Source organism: Coturnix japonica, chromosome 3, assembly GCF_001577835.2.
Source record: "Coturnix japonica isolate 7356 chromosome 3, Coturnix japonica 2.1, whole genome shotgun sequence".
Lineage (NCBI taxonomy): Eukaryota > Metazoa > Chordata > Aves > Galliformes > Phasianidae > Coturnix > Coturnix japonica.
Window position 1 is genome coordinate 46,418,379 of NC_029518.1, and position 27,815 is coordinate 46,446,193.

Below are 27,815 nucleotides of genomic sequence, written 5' to 3' on the forward strand. Positions count from 1 at the left end.
TCCGTTTGAAAAGTCTTAGCAAGAAGCACAGTTAACAAACACTTAATATCAAACACCGGATAAACTGTATTTCCAGTTTTTTAAATGGTCAGGGAGAGAAAATGTAAGTGTGTAAAAGACAGGTATAAAAAAAGAAGGCATCTTGTCACTATGGAATTTCTTCTATGTCTGTATGTTTTGTTCTTATAACTGTAACACTGAAAGAGTTGCATGTGCAGCTACAGCTACCCTTTCTTGTTGTTACATGCAATCTGCATTTACTAGATCAAAGTACAGCACACACTAGCTGTGGCCATAGCCTCTAAAGATTGGGATCAACCAGGCTGTTCACTGTAGCATTGCCCGATTGCTTCATGAAGGCTTTTGGGCAGTGAAGATCTTCATAAGAGTCACTTTATTTATTCTTTATTTATTTTTAGCTTGCATGTTTGGTGGTAGGAAGGGGCATAATTCTCTTTGTTTCTCCCATCTTTCATTAGGAACAAACACACACTATCTTTGATATTTTTCGTTGTTCATATTTCTGTGCCTTTATTGCATCTCCTCTTGTACTGCTAAATCTACTTCCTCATGCATTTCTTATATTAAAAAAAAGAAAAGAAAAATAAACCACACATTGTGAATTTCACTGTTGAGGACCACTGCAAAAAAAATATTTGTAATGTGTGTCTGTTTTAATGTCTGCCAGGAAATGGATGGATAAAGCAGCAGTACTTGTAAGTGATAATTTTGTTCTTTCCTATAAAGGTAAATTAGGGCACAGATTCAAAACAGTAAAAATGGAATGACATCTGGGTGGTCTTTTACTTTTTAGTATGTCAAGTCTTAATATTTCCAGCTAGAGTCACCAGGTGTGTATTATTGAAGTTCTAAGATACAGCAAAAGCTTGTTAGCAATCAAGTAGTGAATCCTTTCCACTTCCCAGTTGCTAAAAGTGATAGAAAGGCCATATCGTCTGAGAATGAGCTGGGATTGTTTGTTCGGGGATGATTGCTGGTTCTGCACCTAGGCTAAAATAAATCTCTAACGTTTGTATCTGTGTGCTGCTGAAGTGAGCAGGGTGGACATTATGATTTGCACTTTGCTTCCTTTTGTTTTGAATTCAAATTTTGAAAAAATTCAAACCTCCTCCTAATTGATGGAGGTTTCCTTTACGATGCACTTATTCTCAAATCCATCATGCAGTGCTTGTGCTGCCCCTTGTCTTCATGGATGCACTGGTCTTTGACCCAGAACTGGTAAATGAACCCTGCAGGAAAATCATTAGAGAATTGGAATGGTTGTGGTGGAGGGACCAAGGGTCAAACCATTACCTCCCCGCAGGACCGTCGACTTAAATTGGACTTCTTGCTTTTCTGAAGCAGGTCAAGTGTCAGGGACAGCTGGAGTGGTCAGATACAAACCAATACAGATCATGGATACAGCTCAGGGTTTTTTTGTTGGTGGTTTTTGTCTTTTTTCTAGCTTAAAAAATTAAGGTAGGTGAAACAGACCTCAGCTTCTCTCCTCTTTCTGCCCTTTAAAAAGTAGAATTAAATTCCTGAGTAGTCAACAGGAGCCCACGCTGTGACACTAATGTGCTGTTTGTGATCTTTTGGCACATTCATAATTTCTTAGAGTGGCTGGTTCACCTTTTTAGTCTGTCCTTGCCGTTTTCTTTGGAAAAAACAACAAATGATATTTGGTAACAAGAAAATACCTCCATAATTTTTGTAAGAAATATACCTCTGCCCCTTTTTCACTTTCTCAATTGTTCTTTGCATAATTTTTTCACTCTTAAACTCAACAGGAATTTAAAACGACCTTTTCCAGAGTGTACGTAATAAATATTTTCTGCGTCCAGAGAAAAAACTCCCCAGTAGAGCGTATACGGCAATGAAATATAACATTTAACATGAGGAAGTATTTAATGATTTCATTTATAAATCTGTAGCCCTTGAAATGTGTTGTATTTTTTTCTACCAGCAAAATTCAAAGCATGGTAAACTTAAAAGTAAAACAAGCATAAAATACTAAAAGTGTCAAAAAGCTCTGAGTGTCACACTACTGAAATGTGACCACAAACACTGAAGAACAAACCAGTTTGTACCAGAGATAGAAAAAAAAAATAAGAAGAAAAAAGGGGAAAAGAAAGGAATAAAAAGAAGATTAATCTGTAAGACCTGAAGTTCTTTTCACTGACTTCAAAGTGCTCTCTCTGCAGCCATGAGCTGCTGTGCAGGATGATTCAGAGCCCGCACTGGGTTCCTGCCTTCAATAGCTCCTGCAGAGGGGAAATTTCCCTCTGCTGATTAGAAACTGGTCCCTGTGTGCCTGCAATTACCGGGTGGAGAGAGATCCTGCGCTTATGCTCTGGACTTGGGAGGCTGAAGCCACTCCCATACTTCTTGTGTATGGGGTTCTTCCCTTCTGGAATAATGTATGAGGCAGGAAAGAATTAGCACTACCGCGCATCTGAGTTAGTGGACCAAAACCTAGCTCTTGTGTTGAAATCAGTGGCAGACTGATTTCTAGAGACGTAAACACGTCTTGATCAGAGGAGATGAATGACTTGCAGCGTGACTGACAGGTAAATGCTTTAAAATATTAATGAGGAAAAAATCAAGGAAAAAATGTAGGTGCTGTTTCATTAGGGTATCCCACCCAGCCCTGAGAGGCACATGCTTGAGACCTGCAAGACAGAGAGATGCAGAGCTCAGCTGTGGCCGTGCCAATCCTGGCCACGCGTTCCTGCCATGTGCCTTCACAGCAGGGCTGTACTCTCAGCAAGGGCTCCTCGTTAAGGCTAGTGCCTTTGAATATTATGAGTTTTTTTTCCCCTTAGATTACACATTCATCTTTTGTTATGTGGAGGGTTCTTGTAGTTATGGCTAATCATTAAGAAGGCAAAGAGAAAATTTGAGTGACTAGGAGACTGTGGGTTCAAGCCCCAGCTAGGCCAGGCCTGCAACCAGCGGTGCTATGGGCACAGTCATGCAAGAGCTGCCTTGGGGAGCTGTGCCCTGGGAGCAGGGCAGTGCTGGAGGGTTTGGGGCAGGATTCTGGGGAGCCTTTGAAGAGAAGGGTCTGGGAATGAAAGAGCATCTCTGTTTCCATGCTTGCAGAAAGGATTACAGCGCATCCTGTGCTCTGGCTGCACCTTGTCTGGTGATAGAGGGAGGCTAAGAAATAACCAGCTGGAATCAATTATCTTTTATTCCAGCTTCTTTCACTTCCAGCAGCTCTCTTCTCTCCAGCAGACTAGAGCTGAGAGTACACAATTGCCGGTGTGCAGAAAGAAATCTGCTGTTGTAACACCTCCGGTATTGTGTCTGGTGGAAGCCAGCTTTAAAGGGTAAGCAATCTGGAAAATAGCTCCTCGCACCGCAGCGTGTGGGAGGGCAAGGCCTGCCCCGCTCGGGTGGGCCGGAGTGACTGCTGGGGGAGTGCGGAGCTGCTTGGAGTGCTGGTGGGAGGAGGGCGGCCTGCCGGCAGGCTGTGAAAGTAAATATGGAGAATTTCCACTTGCAGGAGCTGCTCTGGCTTTTGATGTTTATGATGATGAATGGTGTGTAATGAACGGCCGCACAGCTGAGAGGAGCAGTTCTTTGAACGCGGCTTTTCCGTTGTAACACATTGGTACTAACAGCCCAGCTTCCTTTGATAGGAGACAGTGGGGCAGGAAGCAAGCTGGAAGGAAAATTATTTTCCTCAGCTCCTCTCAGAAAGTGTACGGAGCATCAAGCCTTTATCTTGTCAGTCGTGCAATTTGTTTTGAAAGGTGAGGATTTGAGATAGCACAGGTGGTAGTATCAGTCACGTTGGTCAAATTTTAGCCTGCTGGTACGATAGTTGTGCCTGTTTCATTATGTCCAGGGAAGATGAAGCACACGTTAGCATTTGGTGCTATGCACAGAGGAAGCAGTGCTCTGGTTTCCCCAGCAGGTGGGTAATTATGACCTCTAGCACTTCCTGTGCTGGAAGGGACTGTGACCCAGTGGAGCTCTGCCTGTTGTTGGGTATCCCAAGCTACCTGCTCTGTAACCCTTGAGCAGACAGGCAGTGCATACAGCCTGTTATTTTACGTAATGGTGCTATTTCCAAAGCTGTGAACTTTTAGGCTTTCTTCAAGTCTTCAGAATTATATCCCAGTATAATAAATAGAAAATAAATATTCTCAAGACAGCACCGCGGACATCCACATTTAACATAATATTCTGAGAAGCTCTAAGTATGCATCTTAAAATCAGTATGCATTACATTACAGCGTTAATTTATTTAAATTATATCTAGTTTTTACACACATCTTTCTGTTCAGCCTTGTAAGTGTGTATATATACAGACAGGTATGTATGTATGTATATGGAAGAGTTAAGATGCTTTCACCTGGTTCTTTGTCGCCTTCTGACAGGAGATGAAGGACTAGCGTTTGAAACATTAAGAACTTTTAGCTTCCCTCTTTGCATGTTCATAACCCTAGAATTATGGATGCTGTCCTCTCTCTGCTTTAAAATTGAGCAACAAAAGAAAGTTAACACTAAATGTCATTTTATAATTGCAGTAATGATCACACAGCTGTGCTTTCCTCGTTTTATAATGCACGTCAGGATCAGTTTAGGAGCTCAGCCTCATTTCCTGCCCAGACGTAATTCGAGTGACCATTATTACAGTAAGAAAGTTCTTCTCGTTCATTATGGCTGAAGTCAGACGAATGCCTGGGCAGTGTGAGGAAGGTTGCTGCACTTCTGGGCTGACTCTTAGCTTTCAGTCAGTTTGGGAAGCACGCATATGGGAGTATGGACAGTGTGGCTATAGGAAGCTCAGCCATTTGTGCCTCCGTGTGCCTGAAAAATAGTAATAGAATAAAAACCAACTTGGTTGTGTTATTCTTTCATGAGTTAAGAAATGTTTTCATTATTTATGAGTATGTGAAATTCTGAGGAGGAGCTATTACACTTAAATGAACCTGTGAGCAGCCCATAGAAAAGCAAGTGCCTACAGCGCTAATAATGAGAACTGACAAGGCAATCCTGCTGTGTTTATTTATGACCTTCTGCCTTTGTTAGCTCTTGTGAGAAATTCCTTTCTAACCATAACAATATTGCTGGAGTTTGGCACTGTGCTGAGAAATCCTACGGAGCCCTGAGGCCCACTAACTGGCAGTGGTACAGCTCCTAACAGATTGGCACTATGGTTGAAATGTTCATACGTTGTTTTTTTCCTTTATTTATTTCTTTACTTAATTCATAAAATTGTTGGGTTTTTTTTCCTTTAGAACATTCGTTCAGTCTGACAAGCCCATTCAGAATTATTTCAGGACTTTATGGAGATCTCAAATTACTGATGTGGGTTTTTTTCCCCATTTCTGGTGGTCTGTCTGGTGAATAGCTCAGAAGATGAAAAACTTCATTTGGTAGTTCATCAGTTAGATCTCGGAAGTCATGAGATGGATGGTGTTGTGTTTTGTTTTTACAGAATGACGTCAGCGTAGAAATGATGCCTCTATCTATAGTCTTTACTATGTGGAAGAGCATGAATGGAGGACTGGAGTGAGTGCTGCAACTGAGTAGCATGGAACTCACAAGGCACATGAAAAACTAAGAGCCATACTCTTCTCAGACCATCACATGATGTTCTTGGCTCCCTCTCCAACTTCCTGTCACACACGTGCCCCCATTGACCACTCAGCCCTGTTCCCTAAGCTGTATTATAGTGCTCAAATAGATTTGAAAGTTAGAGCATCAGCAAGAGATAGGGCGGCAGCCTGAAGTTCTTGCAGGGCTGAATGAAGTCTGTCCTTCCTTCATCTTGCAACAACTCGGATGTGGCTGTGGACAAGAACAGTCATTCAGCAGTTTACTGTATGCAACATGGGGGTTTCCAAGTGGAAACACCAACAGAGGAAGGGAAATGACCGTTGCCTTACAAGGCCCTGGTGGGCCGTCTTTTGGAAGAGTTTCCAGTGCAGCCTGTTATTTCCACTTTGACACAGTAGCTGGCATGTTATTTCCTGTGTATGAGCGCCTTCAAAATTCATTGAGGCTAGAATAGAGATCGGATGGGAAGAAGTCCTCTGTTACTCTGTTTGAAAATATTTCATACTAGTAACTTCCAGATGTGGGCTTTGTGGTACTACAGTGGTGCTTGCTGGAGGAAACCACAGCAGTTCTGCAGCCTGGAAGATGTGTTGGAGAACTGCCATGACAGGTCAAGGGCTGGGTAACGTGCAGTATCCACTCATGGCAAGTCCATGGAGCAGCAGCCACATTGTGTCTGATGCAATATAGTGCACATCCTACTCTTGCTTTCTTGGAGTGTTTTCATTGCATGTTTATTAGAACTACAGTACTCCTCCCTCAAGCCAACAAAAATTCTGGAGGAGCAATCTAATTGGAAGCTTTATCTAGAAGATCTGAGGCCCCCTGTATTTCCTATGAGGAGAACAAGCTGCAACTTTCCAGCATGCTGAGACAATCAAAAACTCAGAAAAACCTGTCTTCTGCAGTTCACTGTGGAAGTCTTTTCTTTCTGTAATCTACTAATTAAGAAACTGTAGTATTTGGTATATGGCTTTTTCTGTAGTCTGCAGTCTGTATGGTTTAAGGCATCTGTGGGGACTTTCCATTTTTTCTCTTCAGTTGTTGGAATTTACAAACCTGCTGCTGGAGAGGGGTTAGCTTAATGCACTCAAAGATCAGGACGATGATTGTGTTATCTTAGCCTCAAGAAAAACCTTTCCACACCCAAAACAAAGTTTGTACACCATTGCTTGGACAGCATGCTTAACAGGAGTTGGGATGGGGGGGATATTGGCATTTGAGATTTTTTTCTTATAGCTTAATTGAAGGAAGCATGACAAGCTGTCCTTCCTACTAGTGTAATCGGGATACCATTTCAAAAGAAATCTGAGGCCGAGACACCTTTCTTAGATTTCAAAAGCCTTTTGAAATTTATACAGAGGTTTCTGAAACAGAAGTTTTACCCAAGTCTGTTAAAGCCATATCATCTCAAAATATCATGTTCCCTTGCAGCTCAATTATTTTGCACAATAGTGTGCCCAGCCAGTACTGAATTACTGTGAGGAGATGTGAACTCTGGAATTTGGGGTGATTAGTGAATCTAGTTCTAGCTAGTGTGTGTGAGAAAAGAACTGAAGGTTTATTTTCTGCTTTATTACTGCCTTGGATTTCATTTCCCATCTTTTTCCCAGGTTACTTGGAATTGAAAAGGTAGGAGGGGTGAGTGAACAGCTCTTGAAGCATAATCATTTGATTTTGCTGCTATGGCCCATAAACCTCAGAAAGGAGAAAGCAGTTTGTGTACACATGGGTGTGGGCGAAGCAAAGCAGTCAGAATAATCACAGCCTTGTTTGTTTGCGCTTTACTGGATGTTGAACTGTGCACTGCTGGAGTCGTGCTAGGTTCAAAAAAATGAAAGAAAACCCAAGAGGGAGGAGGATGAGAGAGTCCTGCATGATTCTGGAGTGGCAAATGTAGCTGAATTTATTGCAGCAAACATTGTGGCACTCGTTCCTGTTCGCTCCCCCAGTATAACAGCGTATCTGGGTTTCTTAAATAGGGCTTTGTTCGTGCTGTTCTTTGGGGCAAATCTCCTTACTTGATCTCTTACAAAACAGGTATTTCTAACATATGCCTCTATTCCAGGCATATACGTTTTTCTCTTTCTTTTAGCATGTGATTAAGGAGAAAGAGATGGAAAGTTATCGAGGCACCTGTGTTCTTGAAGTTTAAGATGTGTCTGTGACTTGTTTACCACCTCGTGTAATTGTGGTATTTGGTTACACAGATTTGTGGGGGAGAGAGAGAAGCAGCACAATATGATGCATGCACAATCCCTGAGCTAATGAAAAACTGTGTTTTGTAGGTCTTTATTCTCACGCTAACCTGCTGGGGCATCTCCTTTATCAAACCATGCCTGCCTCAGAGGGTATTAATATGCCAAATGAAAGACAAGCACTGTAGAACGAGAGCTTTGAAAGCTTAGGTGTACTGATTCATTGGTTGGTTTTGCCCTTTCTTGTGGTCTGTGTGTAGCTTTGGGCTATCAGAACAACTAGTTATCAACTTGCCTAGTTTACTGTGGGAAGAAAAGATCTGTTTCCAGTGATGAGAATGCAACTGGTTGTTGGTCCAACACTTTTTCTGTTTTTTCCACTCCAGGCACAATATCAAGTAGTGTTGTAGATGTAAACTTTTGTTAGCAGCCTGCCTGATGCCTTCTGAATGCAGTATGGGGTAATCTGAGAAGCACATATGGAAAGCCATTAGCTTTTAATTGCAAGATGGATGTGTTGAAACTCAGTAGGAAACAGTAGTAGTAAACAGTGAGGTATGTTGAACTGTGTGAGATTGTGTGGCTATAATTAAAGAGCTTCTCCTACATGAGTTACTCTTCATAGAGCAGTTGAGAACCTCTGCACTGCAATCAAGTGTAGACATACTGCATCATAGATACATTGTGAATTTTACCACATTCCATTTTATGGTATCCTGAAGAGATGTTTGCTTCTTGCTTGAACTGCACCCGTGAAATCTCAGGTTTTTGAATATGTTGCTCAGGGTAGATGGCCTGCTTCTGACTGCACGTGCACTGCGTTTCCACAAGTATGGAAGCGGAAATAAACTCAGTAAAGGGAGTAAGGAGTAATTTCTAGTTCATACTGCTGCTGCTCCTGCTGAAGTTGTAGATGTTTTTCAAACCTACTGACCCATACATTCTTTTTGGAATGTCTTGTTCTTCTCTTACCCTTTTGACCAAATTTGTATTTGTCCATCTTGTGATTCAATACTCCTCCTCTTGCATACTTGGTCAGATTTCTTTCAAAATTGGTTACAAAAACAGAAAAAAGTAGGCAATGTGAGAGGAAGAAGATGGTGTGGTGTGTTTTCCTTGTGGCTTTGTGGCACTCAATTCAGCGTAGACTGACTGTTGCAGTCAGAAACACATGTAGAGGAGCAGATTGGACCGACCAGCAGTGAGTTGTCTGATGGCCATGCAAATTCTAAGCGTCCTGAAGAAATGAAAAAGGATGGTGGTCTCCAAAATAGTTGGCTCTTGAGAGCTTGAAAGGTTCTAGACTAACGTGTATTTACCTTCAATCTTATTCCTTTCTCTTTTATGCTGCTGATTCAGTCTGTCTTCTCCTCAGGGAAGTAGCATGTTGTCTGGAAAATGGCTGTATTCCAAAGAGGTCCAACAGAAGGAGGTTCTTTTGTCTTATTTCATTGCTCTCTAAATGAGAAAATTTACCTTTAGTGGAAGGGATTTCACATTTGTGTTATTACTGACAGCAAGGAAACTGACTGAGTAGTAGTATAAGCACGACTAGATTTTCTTTGGTTGCTGTTGGGCAAATACAACTTTTCTTCCCTAGACTCGGGGGCAGTTTGTTGTGTTTTCCTTTGGTTTGGTTGTTTTAAATGTTGATAATTTATATGCTGTAGCTGCAAGAGTTGTTGGCGGAGAATTTTTCTTTGCTACGGTACTGAGGAAACAAATGGCTCCTAAGGGTTCCCAGCTTTCTGTTTTTTAAATTTTATTCCCAGAAATTCTACGTGCTAAGCATTCTGCTTCGGAGGTAAACAGTGAAGTTTGTATCCTGAGAGATGCAATGGTACTGTTTTCCTGTTCTGGAGATTTACTGTTTACTTCCGACATAAAAAAGTATTGCTGCCACACAAGCTCTGTGTCTTACCTGTTTACAGTCTTTGCTAGACTTTGTTAGTGTACTCTAATAGCACATGGGTCATTAGTATTTATTGTTTTATGCACGGGAGTCCATGTTTGTGAAGTATCAACTTTTTTATGCCATTAGGAGATTTCTTGATGCAGCTTGAGACCCGGGACTCCCCTTCCCATTACCTGTCGGGGAATTGCAGACCATGTAACGACTGGCATTCAGCTCTGTCAGCAAGGAGCAGAGCTGTTGGTGTTTTCATGTGTTTTTTGAGGCTACTGAGTCAGTTTTGAATTTCTAGTTCTCCTAAGTTGTTTCTGTTGTAGAGCTCTTGTCTGGACTAGCAAGTAAGATCCCATAGTGGAGCAAGTGCAAGCACAGAAGTATACCTATATCTGTCATAGCAACTTCTAATCTCATGTCTGACAGGTATGGATTTATCTGATTAGATCGCAGTGGTGTGGTACTTGATGGATTTGTGTGGGTTTGGATGTGCTGGAACCACGAGGTTATAAACCAGTCATATGTCATCTGAAAAAACTGAGAGAAATTATCAACATAGTTTAAAATAGCTGAAAATATGCAAACATAAGCTTTGTCCTGAATATACGCGGTGTTATGCTAGGATTAATTCCTCGAAAAATAATGGACTTCTTGAAATCTTAATGCTTTTCCTAAAAACAATGTTTCCTGTACAGCTTTAATCCAAGGGACTTTTTTTTTTTAAGACTGGGGATGAATTTCATATCCAAATGAAAAGAAAGAACTGTCCGAAGTAGTCACTTGCTTAGTGATTAGCAAAGTGATTAGTGAGCTGTGACTTGAATCTGGTTTTGCAGGTTGTCTTTTTGTGGATAATTTCTTGAATACCGATGTGATTCCAGAATCCCACCAGTTGAGAAGACAGAAGGCAGAGCTCTGGCACTGCATTATTTGCTTATACTTTTTCTCAGTTGTTTGAGCCTTTTGGGAGAGATTTTGCATCCTAGGCGGCTTACCAGTGTCACTTCTCGGGGGAGTTATTGGGTGCTGATAGGAGCTCTTTCCACAAACATCAGTAACTGGGAAAGAAGGTACTGATGTTGAAGAAGCACGTGAGGTCCTTTCCTTACTCATGTCTCAGTAAGCACCAGTGTCTAAGGATGTGCGTGAAGCAGGACTGCTGTGCCTGGCTGAGGTCTGCAGCATCTCAGTGTGGGAGGAGGCAGCGGGGGCTGCTGGGCACAAAGGGGTTTCCCTGGCACTCCCGGTGCCTGCGCCTTCTCCCAATGGAGGCTGTTAGCTCAGTGTTGTCTAGACAATGTGACCAGCAGGTCCTTTGGAAGGCTTCTTGAAACGTGCTATTATAGGCCGCTTTGTGATGAAAAGAGGCCTTACAAATATCTTCAAATTTAAGCAGCGCCATTGTGGGATTTTTCTTTGTGTGCGGGTGTGTGTTTGTCAGCCAAATCATTTGTTCAAAGTTAATCTCAGTTACAGAGTGTATTGTTCGCAATCCCCCACGGTCCCAAAACAATAGCAGAATGGATGTCTACTTGAATGTATATTTACATACTTAAATGTAAAATATGTTTGTGTGTATATATAATTTCACTTTCAAAGTGGTGATTTGTTTTGAGGAGATGGATATTTCCTGCGGGATTCTGTCTCGTCAGCAGTGCTGTCCTCCAGCCCAACAGTCCAGCATGGAGATCCGAGCCAGGTGGCAGCGGCTCTGACCCCGCAGGCAGCCCTCTGGTACAGCTCTGTGCTGGGATCTGTGCTGCTATGAAACTGAGGGCCGGCAGGCCATGATCCTCAGCTTATTTGAGACCATGGGGGCTGTGCGTTTTTACTTGTAGTATCTGCAGAATACCTTGGCTTTCCTTCTGCTCCCTCCCAGGAAGTTGAGGTAGTTCCCAGGTTGTACACACTGTGTAGGAACCCCCAGACCATAGCAACCTGTCAGTGAATTTAGCTATCATTTAGCAGCATAGGACCTTACTTTGTGAGGTGATGCTCAGTGTCTGCTGGATCTGTTGTACACTTCTCTGTTTTGCTGACCTCGCAGAAGTTTCTCATCATTTTTCAGCTGTAGGTATCAAGCAGGGGATTCCTTTAGTAAAGTCTCATTTATGTTTTATGGCTGCTGGGACACTCTTGAGCAAAACCAGCAGCTGCACAAGATGTTGGCAGTGTACATTTTTTTGCTTCACAGCGAGTGCTCTTTTCCTGTCACGCTGTGTAAAATCATGGTGTTGTTCCTTCTTACTGTAGTCTCCTTTTTGCTGTTTATTGAATCTAGGACTATTTCTTGGGTAAGTTACTGTATTGTATTATTACATGGAACTTTCTGTGTTTTCCTTGTGCTCTGCTTGTCAGTAACTTTGGGTTAACTTCCTTCTACTCCTTACTGGCTGCGTTGCCAGTGAGTAAATTGGTGTGCTGTTGCAAGTGGCTCTCTTGTCAGGCTGATAAGATCACACCACCAGGAAGGCATCGCATTATAATCCTGAGCACAATGAGATCCTGTTCATTTTAGCTCTTGTACTTGTCACAAGGACAAGAATAAAGGTTGTGTATGGGTGGAAGGTGAGGCTAGAAGTGAAGATAGTGGAAGATAAAACACTTAGCTGAAAGAGAGAAATCCTGCGCTGGGACATTATGGTTTCTAATCAAAGTATTATCTAGAAATGAACTTTGAAAGCTGGTTGGGATGTCCTGATTAATACAGAGCATAACACTGAGAATACAGAATGTTGGTAAGGGTTTGTGACAGAGCGGGGTAGAAAATATGTCCTCTATTTTTCCTTAGATTCGATATCAACGTTTGAAAATACAGTCATATCAACAGGCAAAAGTACTAAGATTATTCTACAAGAAATAGGTCTGTATAACAAGTGGTTTCTGGTAATTCCAGACTTGCTATATTTTACTCTAAGAAACTACTGCTTTCCAGATAGAACCTCTGAAAAGAGGAAAATTTAAGACTTGCCTTAGGGTACAGGGACTTCAGCCCCTTAAAAGAATCCCTGCAATTACCTTACCTGCCAACTTTCCAAGAAGATAAATGGAGGCACTGTAGCTTGAAGGTGCCTTGGTTTGAATGAGATGCAGTAAGTAAGGTCTCTCTGTTCTTTACAGGAATCATAGATCTGATAGTACTTATAAAAGAAGAATAGAGTTGGTGCCCTGCTGACTAAATTGTCCTCTAGAGGAGTATTAGTTACAGAGCTTCTTTGTTAACTAGGCTGTATGCTTAAACCACTGTGAATTTCTCTTATTAGCAGGCTTTTTAATAGCTTTACATATGGACATGCTAAGTAAATGCAGGTATATCTGTATAATTTACGCATATGATGTGTACGTGTACAATGCCTTCTATGTAAATAAAAGTTTGTGAAGTGGAAATTGCACAATTTCATTACTGTTCTGCTACACTAAAGAAAAACACAAGCATTAAAATACTGATAATAGGAGAACAGTAAGCCAACCTCTGCTCTTTTGGTCTGGGTGCTTCCCATAAAGTCTTTCTTCTTCTCTTTAATTTCCCAATTAGCTCTTGTGCATAACAGAGGTGTTTCTAAAGCCTTTGTATGCTGGAAATTCCCCAGTTGCTCGCCTGTTTGTACTTGTACCTTGAAAGATGAAGTAAGCCTATGAAGTGCCTGTTTGTAAAGAGTACACAATAATGGTTTGCAAACCATCCTGGACAGAATGGCTGATAATTTTCATTTACCCCATGGCAACACAAAGTAAATGTTGCATAGTATAGCCCAGGCACCTAAATGGACAGCAGACCTTTCGTACGGTCCTGGGAGCAACCTTATTATCAGCTGTCACAGTTGATGTGATCAATACCGTTGCTATGATAACCTCCTCGGCAGAGGAGCTGGATGGATGTTGACGTGCTCTCCCCAGCCACAAAAGGACATCCTGCTGCACGCGTGCATGCAGCACAACAGGGCCTGTGTTCATTGCAGGAGGGTGGCACAGCCCCGTGCTGGCGTCCTGTGAGCTTCCTTCTTTCTTTTCTGCTTTTATGAATGAGTTGCGTCAGGTTTGCAAGGAAATCCCTTGAAGGCATGCACTTGAGGAAATGCCTGGGACGTGTCAGTCACTCCACCCCCACAGGAGATTAGCAAAATGAGAAGTCATAATGCGACCTGATGGAAAAATGAACTTAGTTCTTGTCCCCACGTTCTTCCACACGCACACTCAGCGTGTCAGGAAGGTGCTGGGGGGCAACTGTCAAGTTGTGCCTTGATCTCTGCTCGGCTGATAATTTCATTGCGGACACTTCTAACTGCTTCATGGTTTTTCTCATTTTGGTTTGTTTGTTTTTCAAGTACTTTGCGGCTTACCGAAGCAAATGAAAGCTTTAATCCAAACACCATTTAGAAAACTTAGTTATTCTAAACACAAATCCGTATGTTTTCTATATCTTTTATCAGCTGGGTGCCTATCTACTTTTTTTACACAGAATTTGTATTTATTTTGAATAGGCCCTTTTTTGCTGCATTTGGAGCATTTTGGAGTTTGATTATATGCTTTTCAGCAGCGTTTGTTTTATCAGCACTTCCTGCAGCATTCGTTCCACATTATGGCAGCAGAGATTTGGTTCCTTTTAAAAGAATGCCGTGTGATGTATGGAAAAGCAGTAATTGCTTACCTGTTTGTCAGATGAGTTCTACCGCGAACACTTCCGGCGTCACTCTGTGTAGTATCAAGCAGTGTTATTTCTTGTTTACGTTTTCTACAGTAAACAGATTCAAAAAGGAAACAGTGAAAATAGTTTATTTGCCAGCATCACATCACAATCAAATTTCCATTTATAGGGACTTGGAACTGTTCTCTGGTGAATGCTGAGTTCACACATAAATTAAGTTTGAAAACTTCAGCCTTTGTTTTCCGTGTGCCTAATGAAATACAAGTACAATTTTGTGCTGGTCAGAAAAAGCAAAATTAACTCGTAGTGAGATTTGTGCCTGGAGTGTTGTTTTTAATGCACATTTGGGAGTAGGGGCTGTGAGGTGTCCTGTAGAGAGCTAAGTTGGGCCAGTTGTATTTATGTACACCTTTATGCATGAGGAGGAATAATGTGTAACATTCTAGGTGGCTTTTTATGAATGTTACTGGTGCTTGAAGTGCTAATCCTACTATTTCCGTGCCTTGGAAGACTGACTGTCTATTAGGGGAGGCTAGCTGTGAGCCTCTTGTGATGGAGATCAGGCAGCATTCTTACTCTGAATGCACCACTTTGACTTTTGTCCAAGTTCTGTAATTTCTAAAAATAACTTTATTTTTGTTATGAAAATTAGACAGCAGTTAGTCCTTGCTTCTTGAGCTCTTCGCCCAGGCAGAGCTCAGCTGTCTTTGTGTTCCTCAGATGCCTGGCCCCGTTGTCTCCAGAGGAAATGCTGGCATGAGTCAGACAAATGAAATCACTGTCAACCAGAGTAGCATGCTCTGTGTCATCCCAATTATTTGAAGCCCCAAAGGTCAATTCATGACTTGTTTTATATGTGAAATAGCTCTCTGCCTTAATTCACTAATAGAAATAGCAGTGTGCTCCTTGGCTTGTGTCTTGCCAAGTAGTGACAGAAGCACAGCTACTTTTATCGTGCAGTCTTCTTGTCATGCTTAGGAATTAACATTCTTTCCTGAAAGTTAGAGGACACGTCACAGCATTCCTGTTTTTTCACATCTGATTTTACAGTGATTTAAAACCAAACTACTCCCACAGATCCAAAGGTCTGTGTAACCAGCTTTATGAGATACGCCCAGCAACTTGTAGTTAGAATTCGGAAGTGCATTGACCAGTGGAGGAAATTCCTCATCAAAAACATTGAAAAATGCAACAGTTTTAAGTGAAATGGAGCAGCTGTTTTGCAGTACACTCAGATAAAATTGGAGAGAAACTTTGAACTGGGTGCTGGTCAAACTTGTGTTGGATGGAAATACAGAAGCAGCCTTCCTTACTCTCAGGTGGCAGATGGGTTGTGGGTTGCTGGTGAGGGCAGGGCGTTGTTGTTTTCCCTCGCCTGCAAAGTGAAGGAGCTCAACGCAAATATTATGAGGGCTGCGTATTTTACACTCTTCTTCTGTCATTTTGATGATGGTTTAAAGAGTGAAGTATATAAACTGTGATTCTAATGGGAACAATCCCAAACATGAAATACCGTGTGGAAGTGAAATTGATAACTCATTTTTATTAGCCTTCATAGGCTCGGGTAGAATTTGTGGGATTAATTCTGAAAGCATAATCCAGATGGAAAAGGTTAAATTCAGTGCTGAGGGAATTTGGTTCCGATTCATTTGTTACCGTTGCTTGTTCGTTTTCTCATAAGAATTAGAGATTAAATGGAGAATTGTGCATACTATCCTAATTTACTGACATCATTTAACTACATGAACCAGCACTAAAGAAAACCTCTTAGTTTTCTACTGTAGTAAGTAAACAAGGAGACGTGGTCACCATGCTAGTTTTTATGTCTTATGGTTTGTGTATTAGTTCTGGCAACTAATGTACTTCTTCCATTTTTCCTCAGGATTTGTCTGGATCCATTGATGATTTGCCGACTGGAACTGAAGCAACACTGAGCTCAGCTGTTAGTGCATCAGGCTCTACAAGTAGCCAAGGGGAGCAGAGCAACCCTGCACAGTCTCCATTCTCCCCTCATGCTTCACCACATCTCTCTGGCATCCCCGGGGGCCCATCACCTTCCCCTGTAGGCTCTCCTGTTGGAAGCAACCAGTCTAGATCTGGTCCCATTTCTCCAGCAAGTATTCCAGGTAAGCTTGTTCTAACAAATACAGTTAATAGATGTATAATTATATACTAAAAATACTTCTAGGTGGATAGTTCATAATTCTAGGAGAATTCTGTGTTTTTAGTGTCATCTTCTCTTAAGAACTGCATAAATAAATAAGGGATAATTTCAGCTTCCAAGTCTGTCCTCAGAGCTCTCAAAATTCTGAACTTGATTCCACGAGTGTTTTTGTTAAGTGTCTTTTTCATGGCCCAGTTCAGACAACTAATACTATTTTTATGTGTTTGGTTCACATGTCATTTATCTATCACATATTTACAGGATCCCTTTTCTGTTTTTACTGTGTATTTTTGTTGTCTTTTGCTCTTGTAGTTGTATGATGACTTGTGACCCTTAGCACAAGGCGTAGATTTTTCAGCTTTGTGTTATGAAAGTGGAATTTAGGAAATGAGTGTGAAATTTCTTATGAGATTTTAATTAATATTTGCAAAGGTCAACACATTACTAGGAATCTAGCCCCAGTAGTACTTTAAATGATGGTGTTTGCCACTCACTCTCCTTTGACACTGTTGGTACGATATCACCTGTGTATATTCAGAAAATTGTGAAAATTTTCTAAGGTACTCAAGAAAAACAAAAAGGATATTTGGTATTTCACATGGATTTGTTCTCTTTCTGATTCTCAATTCTTTTATTGTTTTCTGACATTCAGAATGCTAGAGAAACTCCAGGTAGTTGGACAGTTCTGGCATTACTCTGAGGTGACATCAGTTGCTGACAAAAGCACAACAAACCAGTATGAAGCTCAGTTAAAAGGAAGAGAAATTGCCACGTTTTATCGTTAGATGTGCTGTAGACCAAATGCAAGTTAAAATGCAGTGAGCAGTATGTGTTTTGGTATTCCATACAGAGGTTAAACCAGGGAAATGTACATGCCTATCTGTATACGGAGGTCAAACTAGATAAGCAAAGGCAAGTAAGCTCAGTGCACTCATGCTGGTTGCATCTGAAATGAGTGTGTCAAACCCTGATGCAGCATGCATGCCCTGTAGTCATTTCTTTTTCCCTCCAGTCTCTCTTGCTGGCAGCATGTGCTCAGGTGGGGCAGGAACAGCAGGAAAAGAGACAAGACAGAAGCCTCTGCATTACAGGCAGGATGGTGACCTTGTATTTGTTGTGCATCTCCCACTGTGCAGTATAGAAACCCTTCCCTGTTACTAAGTGAAGTCAAACAGTCCACCTAGCTGGAAAGGTAGCTGCTCCCGCAGTCTAAGCCAATCCTTGCTCTTCATAGTCAGGACCCTCTTAGGTGGCTTTACGGGAAATCTTGACTTCCTTCCTGTCCTTAGTTTGTAAACTGAGGTTCTGATTTCTTGGAATGCTCTCAGCTTGATTCCGTTTTGACTATCTCTGAACAGTCAGATTTGGGCAAATAAATTGATTGATATTTTAGCTGCCTGATTGCTGAGTAGAAGAGGAGCATTGTGAAGGTGAAAATAGCTTTGTTGTAGCCATGACTGAAAAGGGTGTGAGCAGGATGATTTGTAATAACTTTTATCAAACCAGTTAATTTCTTTGGGGTAAAAATAGAAGAGGTGTGGGCTGGAAGGTCAGAATCAAAGTCACTTCTCTTCATCTGAGCCCAGATTTTAGTTTCTATTGCTGACCTAATGATAAGTGTTAGCTCTTCATAGAAACTGTGTCACCAGTTTGAATGCAAATTTTCTAGTCTGTTGTAGTAACACAAAAGATATCTTAGGAAGTATTTTTATGAACGGCACTAAATCAAAATTACCTGTCACTGATCCTCTGTCTTGGGTAACCTTCCTCCCTATATGTTTTGATAAAGGTGAGCTCTCAGTTGTCAGCTAGGACACTGTTTTCTTCTGAGGAAAACCAGGCAGCTTCGTTAGTTCTGTTGCTTTTCTCATGCTACAAAATAGAATGAGTAAAACTGCTATTTAAAACCCAGTGACTAGTGGGATGCTGCTGGATGCTCGGGTTTCCAGGCCAAGTGAACTCCACTGCGCTCATCGTTTCTCCCCATTTACCTAACTGCTCTCCCACCATTGTGCTTCATTACTAGGATTTTTTATGCTTCTTCATCTGCTGTATTCACAGGACACTGGCAAAAAGCAATACAGAGCTTGTTTGCATTTCGCTGGGCTGCTTGCAGTGGTCAGGTTGTGGCTGTTTTTGAATGTACACTGTGTAATCTAGCGTCTCTCCTTTAATAATTTTGTTCCACTCCTATTTTCCTCTTTCTTCTCACCCTACCCTTGTTTGTTCTGACCTCATTCCTCTCCTATTACCTCCTGCAATGTTGTGCCACAGCTTCTCCGTGTGACATAGATTGGCTCTTTCAATCATTCTCTCTCCAGCAAGTCATTGTAAAATGAGCAGCTGTTGTGTTGCTGATAGCTATGGCTAGGGAAAGCCAAAATGTTGCAGGGGGTTCTTGGTGGGAAGGTCTTTAAAATAAAGGTGTTGCTTTCCCAGGGTTTACTGGAAGAGCAGCATCCTTTTCCTGATGCCTCCTTCATTGCAACAAAATTGACGACTAATTTAACATCAAAAGGGCAGGAAAACAGACAGCCCCTTATTAAACCTCCCAAATGGCTGATTCGGTTCCACTGCCTGTTTAAGCTGCCCACTACAAATCTGTCTTGCCGTACTGCTTACTGTCACGTTGTGAATTTCATGGGAATGGACTGGCACAGGCAACACTGGCATTGGCACATCTCTAGCTCAGTGGGCATTTCCTTCCTGTACTCTGAAATACCAGACAGATACTTCATGCAGTAAGTGGCACGCATATACGGCTTTTGTCTCCTTTTCCATTACTGGAATATAAACCTAAGAGCAGAAAAAGTAACTTTGGCTTGTTTTGTTTTGAGAGGGTTTTACCTCGAAAGGGTTAACACTTCTCTTTCTGACACACTTCTGTTTCAGGACTGAAATCTTACTCCTTTACAATTTTTAATGATGTAAAATGGTATTCTGATGTCCTCATAAGTGATTCACTATTCCGCTTTGCCAGAATTCCTGATCTCTTTATTTTGTAGCCATCTTCATAATTAGGGTTCGTGTTCTTCCAAAAAAACAAGATGTGATGCCCTGTACTGCTTTAGGTCTCTTTAGCCGTGCCTGATTCAACCCTAAACCATTAGTGGAAGCTGACACAGCACATCATCAAAATGCACCGCTGTTGCCAGAAGACCTAGTGGATGTTAATTTCACTTCATTTTATTTTTTTATTTTAGCTTCCTGCCCAACCATTCCGGTTTACCAACAAAGCAAAAATGTAAATACACAAAACTCCACTTTCTCCCCCTCTCACATCCCCAGTTTTGATCTCGGTGGCCAAAGGCTTTTGTCAGCTCTTTCTCCCTTGTGGTGTAAGCAGCAAACATTTTTAATATTAAGAGTTGTGCTGAAGATTGCTGATAAGCCAGGGATCGCTTAACATGTGACGGATGAGCAGATTTTGTGTGAGTTAATAGATTATATTATTTTTAAACCTCTGCAGTAATTTTTATTTGTCTAGAAAATAAGAGTATGCTATACTAATAATCAACAGCAAGTGCTGCCTTCAGAAATTACAGTGCATAAGTATTTTTTTTACATACATCAGTATCTTGACGTACACTTTCAATATATTTTAGGTTACTGTTGAGCTTATTTTCACTCTGCAAAGCATAACTGCTCTGCAGTTTTTACTGTTACAATTATACCAATGTCATCTTTTATAAAGGAGTTGGAATTTTCAGGAAGAAGTCCATGTGTGGATACTCTCACTTAGGAATGCCATTGTCAATCTTCTTGATTTATGCTGACCAGTGGTCAGCACCCTCCTCTGATTAAAATTACCCCAGCTCCTTAATTCTGGTAATTATATATAAGGCAGTGGGTGTGTTCCATTCTGCGATCAGCTCTGCTCTCTTCAAACCGGGGGTTTTTCCTTCCTAAAGTGCTCAGAATTACAGTAGCACTACAGGAGAAAATGGAGGAAAAGGGATATGGGAGTGTCCAGAGAGTGCTTTAACAAGAATTCTTCTTTCAGTGTATGTGTAAGTCGGTATGTGGGCAGACTAATGGTGTAAATGGTCACAGAAGAAAAAAAAGTAATGGTTAAACTATTGTAGTCTTAAAGTTAGTGCTAAAATCGGAGTGGGGCAGTGGTTTATTTCATGCTATGTAAAAGGAGAAACCATAGGTTTGTACTGTTTGCAGGAGGGGCTGCAGCAAGACAAGTTGATGGCACCGGTTGTGCTTTAAACAAGAATCTGGAAAATTTTGTCTTGGCACGGAGCTATTCCACATGCTTGCTCCATTGACCGCCACTCCTGGTATATCATAGAGCACGGACCCTTTTCAAAGATTGAGGGAGAGAAGAGTACCATACAAAAGTGCATTTGTAATGCTGAAGTTTTACAGATACCTCCACATAATTGCAAAACAAGAAAGAGGATTAAATCCTTTTGAAATGGACATGGTCCCCCTGTCTAGAAGGATTATTTTAACACATACATCAATATTTTCCCTCTCGGCTTCTCCGGAGGCAAAAACCTTGCAACAAGCTGTTGCAAGGAAGATGCATGCTGTTCGTTGGCATCCACACCAGGAAAAATACAAAACAAAAAATGCCATTGACGTAGCTGTGTTCTTAATCACTGCTGCTGCACGAAGTATCTATTCAGCAGTTTTGCAAATCTAAAATGCTTACGAATGAAATACATGAACGGCTCAAATAAAAATCACTTAAACCTCTTTCTTTGAAGAGTTTGGACAATATTTCTGATTTTTCCTTCTTTGTTTTTTTTTTTTTAGGAGGAAGCAAAATAGGTTAATTGTAGGCCCCTCTTTCTGGAGGAAATTTTGATTCTGGGATATGAAGCAGCTGACTTATGTTGTCTATTAGAATTCAGCCTGGGTCACCACTGATTAACAATCTGTTGTCCCAAGGCATTGTGAAATAAGCAAATAGTCTCAGTGAAGTTTCCTGAGGAGAGCCCGTGCTCCAGAAGGCGCTATGAGAGCTGCTCTCCTGCTGCAGCCTGGCCAGAGAGATCAGGGAGGGAGGGGGGCCTCTCTGCAGAGGTGTTCTTCCCAGAACAGGTGCAGGAAATGAAACGAGACACAGACATGCTGTTCAAGTTCCTCCTGTTGTATTTTCTTTACGACAGAGGGTATTGTATTCCAGAACCACCAACCTGCTGTTTTTCATCATCTTGGAGTTAAGCTTTGGATAGAAAATCAACAAACAAAAAGATTACCAAACCCATCATGCCCTGGGTGGTGGTTTTTAGGGATAGTTTTTATTTTTCTTATTTTGTTATGTTTTCATTTGTTTAATACCCAACCTATCAGCGTTTGTATTTCATAGTCAGACATCTCAGTGTTGGGTTATAATCACTATGCGAGAGAGTAATGATAAACCAAGGCCCCATCGATGGATCATGCTACAGACCCACGGGGCACAGCATCCAGCACCCTACAAACCCTTCATGTGAACGTGTCCCCAAGGGCCGTGCATCCCATGGCCGTGCTTTGTCCCTTGCGCTGTTTGTCTCTCTTTGGCCCTGGTGGGGCTGTTTCCACTACCCTGGCCATGTGCCCTGGGAGCGTGAATGGGGCAGGCTGCCTCCTGCAGCCTCATTCGCGCTGTGCTTATGCACATCCACGTGGAGAAAGGTGGCTGTTGAATCTGAATTAAAATCTTTGCATAATTATGCATGTGTTCTGGTTCACAAAGTAAAATAATACCATTCTTAGCAGAACTGATAGAATTTGACAGGTAAACTTGGTTTTAATTTTGGATGCATACTTTAAGGCCATCATTGGTTTATTTTTGTTTAATTTAATGTACATGCATTTATTTTTTTGTGAGACCCACTTAGATTTTTGTCAAGAGATTTAAGATAATATGTATTGGGCTCTTAAAGTTTGATTTTTTTCTTTTTCTGTGGTTGTTAATTGACTACACGTAGATCCTCTTTACCTCTTTTCCTGTGTTGCAAATAGTGCCTTGAGTACTATCATAAGTGAACAAGTTGTCTTTCACTGCCTCACCCGTTGCAATATTTAGCAGTGACTGATGAATAAATGGGAAAAGCCTCTCACGTTTTGTTCATGTTCACAGACAGTTGTTATGCTCAGGTAAAATGCAGCATAAATGCAGTCTGCCCTGTGGTGAGGTGGGTTTCTAGAGCTTTTGGTGTTGGTGCGGACTGTGTATTGCTGCCCTCAGACGTATGTACAGCAACCTTTATCCTTCAGTGTCAGGGTCAGAACTGCCTGTACGGGTACATGGCACAGCCCTCCTTAGAGAAGGAACCTCAGCAACAGCAAAGGCAGCTTGAGTTACTATCAGCTACAGAAGAGAGGTTTAGCTTCAAAAGGAGAACATTGCCAATACTTGCGGGTAATATTTTAAAAAGATTAATGAAAAGCAAGGCATTCTCTCTCTAGGGACAGAGTTTGTGCAGGTTGAGCTGTGGAGAGCTTCAAACAGCTCTGTAAGAGCTCCACCCTGCAGGTAGATGCTGAGCTTGAAATGCCAAGTGGGCCTTCAGAAAGTAAACAGAGAACATCAGCGGTCCGTGAGTGCAAACATTCCTGTTTGCTCCCCATCTCCAGATAGCAGTGGACTCAAATTATTGTGATGTGTTGATTGATTACAGCAGTTAAGTTTCTTAGTAATCAGTTTCATCACTTATTCTCAATTCACACTTGCACCTTTGATTTCTTTTCCACAACAGGGTGATGTGGGTTGTCGTTGACTAATGAAGAACAGAATTGGTTTCGGCATGAGACAAACGGAATGCCGACACCAATCCCAAAATGCATTAATCTTTAATAATCCACATCTGCATGTTTATAAATGATAGAACCAGGGGTTGCTAATGCTGATCGTCCTCCTTCCAAACAGAAAGTGACACAGCAGCAGTGGCTGCGGGCTGGGTGCTCGGCTGCCAGCCGCCTGCCTGACCTTGCAGAACCACAGGGAAGTTGTGAGCTGTTGAGATGCATGATGAGTTGCTTCCATTCTGGTGTGCAGAGCTCCTTGCTGCTGGGCAGGCCAAAGTGTGGCAGGATGGATCTTGTCTGTGGGGAGAGCAGCCCCAGCATTGGTGGAGGCAGGTTGCCTCCAGGTGCCTTCAGTCTTTGTGCACGCACATCGCCATTTTCTTCCCCAAGAGCAGCGCTGGCTGTGCAGCGTGCATTTTAATGCAGAAGGAAGAAGTACAGATCAGCCGAGGAGGGTTTTTTTCCTTTCGAGGACAGCATTAATGAGAGCGCATGCATTTTACTACTAAAATGCCTGTTAATCACAGGTGATGGAGTAGTACAAGAGGTAGCAGGCAGGCCTAGCAAAACAGCTCATTGCCACATACCAGCTCTGCTCTACTTTCCACCTACCTGCCTGAACTTGAGAGGCTCGGGAGCAGGGAGGAGTGAAACGCATCAGAGCCAACACCACCAGATGATTAATATTGATCTTGAACAGTTCTTACACGGAGCTGGGTCAAGGAAAAAGGAATACAGATAAGAAACAGCACTTTCATTTCCTATTTACCTTTTCTTTGATATCTTGCATGATTTTACACTGGAAATACTATAAATGAAAGTTGAGAAACAGTTCTGTTAAAATTTGGCAATATTAAAATTAGGAGTGAAGGTTTCTATCAGATGGCAGGTACTGGAAGTGTATGTCTGCTACATATCTCCTGCTTCTCAGGCTCTACAAGAAGCAGACACTACTATGAGGAATGGTTTGGAGAAGAATTCTCTTTGTAGTTATGGCTGCAGTGCAGAGAATGAACACTGATAATGGAAAATTATTTCTTTGGGAACTTGGATTTATTTCCCAAATTGAATTATTATGTTTTTAAGTTTCAGGTGCGTGACAAGATAGGTTTCATTTCTGGAAGAAATGAGCAAAATATAGTGAGGAAATGTACCCTGTCCTTTGTTGAGAGCTTTTGGTTATTTAGCACTTGTATCAATAACAATTTAATATTCTGGTTAATTGACATTTTATAAAGAAATTGAGAGTGTTTTTTCTCTAGCTGAAGCATATGCTTTTTGCATTAACAAACACGTAATGTCACATCCCGAGTAATTACCAATGACTAAATCCAAGCAGTCGTTCAGTCTAAATGCAAGCTAAGCTATCATTTTTGTGAAAGACTTAAAGGGACAGCATAAAAAATACAGTATGTTTACAGGATTTGGATCATTCGCTAAAGAACACAAGCACTTTTTCTTGATGTTTTACACAAATTTCAGAGAACAGGACACCTCAAAAATCCTGGGGTCTACAGAGATGGGAGAGAATGTACTTGGCAAGCTGCTGCCTTTGCCTATGTGGCCCCTCCTGCCCCAATTTGCTCCTTGCTCTGGAGGGAGGTGGTGGCACAGAGTGCAAAACATGTGGTGGGGCAGTTGAATGAGACTTGGGGAAAAAAATGAAGTCAGTGGCTGAGCTTTGAAGAGGTTTCTCTAGTGAGGAGCAGTGAGTGAGTGGGGAAAAAAGGAGCGAGCGCCTCATCTAATCTTTCTCATGGGGACCCAGGTGGACAAATTGGCAACCCTGTTCACAGCCCTCCCCCTCTCTCCTTTGTACCGTAAGAACTGCTAATCGGATCCATGCTGCTGCAACTGTGGTTAGTTATTAACAGAATAAAAGCAGATTTCTTCAAAAGAACGGGTTGGGGAAAACGGCTATACAAAATTGCAAGGTTGTTAGAATCTTAAATGCACAGCGGTCGATTTTTTCCTATTCTGAATTATACGATGAATACAGTCTTTCATCTGTCACTGTGCCCGTTTCTTCAGAAGGCAGCCAAACATTAAGCTTCTCAAACAAAAAAAAAAGTGTTTGAAAGAGGAAAAATATTGGGGAGGTGGAAGAATAGGGAAACGAGGAGGAGAAATCAGGTTTTGTTTTTATTAATTTGGCCTAGTGAGAGAAATAGGAGTTTGCTGCTGCTATTCAGCTCCCTCGCCTCAGCCTCCATCACCCACCATTTCTGAATGCAGGGATTAGGGAAGACTTAACTGGTTGCTATCCTGGGCTGTGCGGTTCTGGATTGGCCTCCAGCAGAAACATAGTGTGCTGCGAGCTCTCCTGAGCTTAATGGAAATAATGCATCAAATGAGTGTGGAGTTAGGCAGAAAGGTGAGAGCCGAAAGAATTTGATCCCCTGAAATGAAACTTCTCATAACTGTAAAGCAAAATAAAAGGGCGAGGGTGGGTGTTATTGAGGATAGGGAAGCCGTGATCCTTGGGTTTAGGCTGACTTATGCCTTCACTTATATAAATAAATAAATGCGCTGTCCTTAATTTTGCGGGGCTCTAGTGCCTTCCTGGTTTGCAGCAGGATTTGGGGATTTGTTGGAGAGGAATCCTTGTTGTTGGGCAGACAGGTGCACTCTGTGGCACACTTAAAATCCGTTTGTGTTTGGATGAATCACGCTCTTCTGAAAATTTCCATCGACAGCCAACTTTGGGCTTCTGGCCAAAATCTCAGGGAAAAAGAATCTGTGATGCAGCAGGACGGTGCTCCGGTCCAAACGCCAAGGTAGCTGCTGGACAGGACACAGATGAAATGGGGCCTCTTGCCACTGCTGCTGCTGCTCCCCTCCCTCCCAAGCAAAAGATGCCTTTGCTTGTAGGGCAGTATGTGCTTTCCTGCAACTTGGCACTCAGCACGTTGTCAGCTCAGGCAGTGCTAACAATCATTTCACTTCATACTAGGGTGTTTCTTACATGTCTTCATACCTTGAGTACTCAGGGGTTACACGGCCTGAGAATAGTACTTGGATGTCCGGTTTGCCAGATGCCATCTTCTGCCACTTACTTCTCTCTCCTTCTGTTTTTTCCTGTAATAAAACACAAAGGTCCATAATACAATGAATTATTCTGTAGTGAGGGTGACATTTGGATGGTGTTCCATAAGTAATACCTTGGGACCACACGCTGAATAATGAGGATGAAACAAGATATCAAATAGCTACCTCATCCTGTCAGTGTCATCTTTGTTTTAGAATTGAATGTTATATCGTGTCAAACAAGTAGCTTCTGATATTGAAATAAAGATGTTTATGCCATTACATATATGCAAAGTAAAATTGGAGCTGAGGTTCTGAAGGCCACCTTAACTCAGTGTTGCACATTTTTAAATGCAGATTTTAGAAGAATTTAGATCTGTGGTTACAGTGACCTTGTGGAACGTGCTCAGAACCCAATTCTTGATATTGTTGCACATAATACAAATAAGCAAGGTAATGTAGAGAGTAAATTCTAAGGATAGAAGTCAGAAAATTGTGCATTTAAAGAACAGGACTTTTTGGGTGATTTTATTTTGCGTGGTTTGTGTGTGATACTGGTGTATGTTACCTTGTCCAGTGTCTTTGGAGAATGATGCATTTGTAAAGAGACACTATGGCAAATCAGGACCTGGCCTAATAGTATCTTCAGTAACTTAGCAGTGCAGAGCATCCATAGATTTGGCTTGACAGTACTCACACTGAAAGCATCTTTGCATCACTGCAGAAGAGCAAAGCAACTGCTTGTGGTCTCACTTTTAGAAAGCAGTGCATCCTGTGGCCAAAACCATCCCAAGGCTGGAGGGCCCTGGGCTTGTCTGAACTTTCAGGTCTCAGAAAATGCCTGAGTGAGAAGGCGGCAGAGAATTGCCAGAGCTGCTATTGCTTGCAAGGGCTGTTAGCTGCAGGGCCAGTAGGCTTGGTTCACACACTCAGAGGCCTGCATTGCCCTCTGAGGTGGTCAGCAATGCCCCAGCTGTTTGGGTAGCCTGAAAGTCGGAATGGGACCCCGTTCTGCTAGCTTTCCAAAGTATCTCTTACCGTGTGGAAATGAGGAGAGTGTTAATGTTTCGTGCATCTTAATTTGAGGGATATTCAGACAACCATTGTTTATTATTCAGATGAGTAAGTTGCTTTAAAAATACTGCTGGTACAACAGGAAGCTTGGTTACAATGCATAAATTAAGGGAGAAAATAATCTTTCTTCTTTAGGGGTCATAGGCTTTGTAAGATGAAAGAGATAACACAAACCACATGACCAGCCTGCCTTTATGCTGCCCATAGAAGAACTTCTTTCCTTTGGGGTCATTTGCACCTCACTTCCAATTTCCTGAAAAGCCCGTTTAAAACAATCCCATACAGAAGCCTATTTATGATCTTTCAATTCTGATGTAGGGATCTGAAATCGAGTGTCCCTTCCGGCCTTTGAGCCTCTGCTGTCACATTAACTGTGATATAATCCCATTATTTTATCAGATTTCATCTTAGTACTCACTAGGTTTCCTGGACCTCATTATTCCTAAGAGGAAGTTGTTTCAAATTCCAGTAATG

At 41.8% G+C, this 27,815-nt stretch overlaps 1 protein-coding gene across 9 annotated transcripts in view; it reads left to right on the plus strand.

The window, feature by feature from the left end:
* ARID1B (AT-rich interaction domain 1B) overlaps window positions 1-27,815 on the plus strand; it is a 310,448-nt gene that overhangs the window by 196,291 nt on the left and 86,342 nt on the right. For all 9 annotated transcript variants that reach the window (XM_015858267.2, XM_015858262.2, XM_015858265.2 and 6 more), the window contains one exon: window positions 16,209-16,452. In XM_015858267.2, the coding sequence (XP_015713753.1) occupies window positions 16,209-16,452 (244 nt within the window). The remainder of the gene's footprint in view (window positions 1-16,208; window positions 16,453-27,815) is intronic.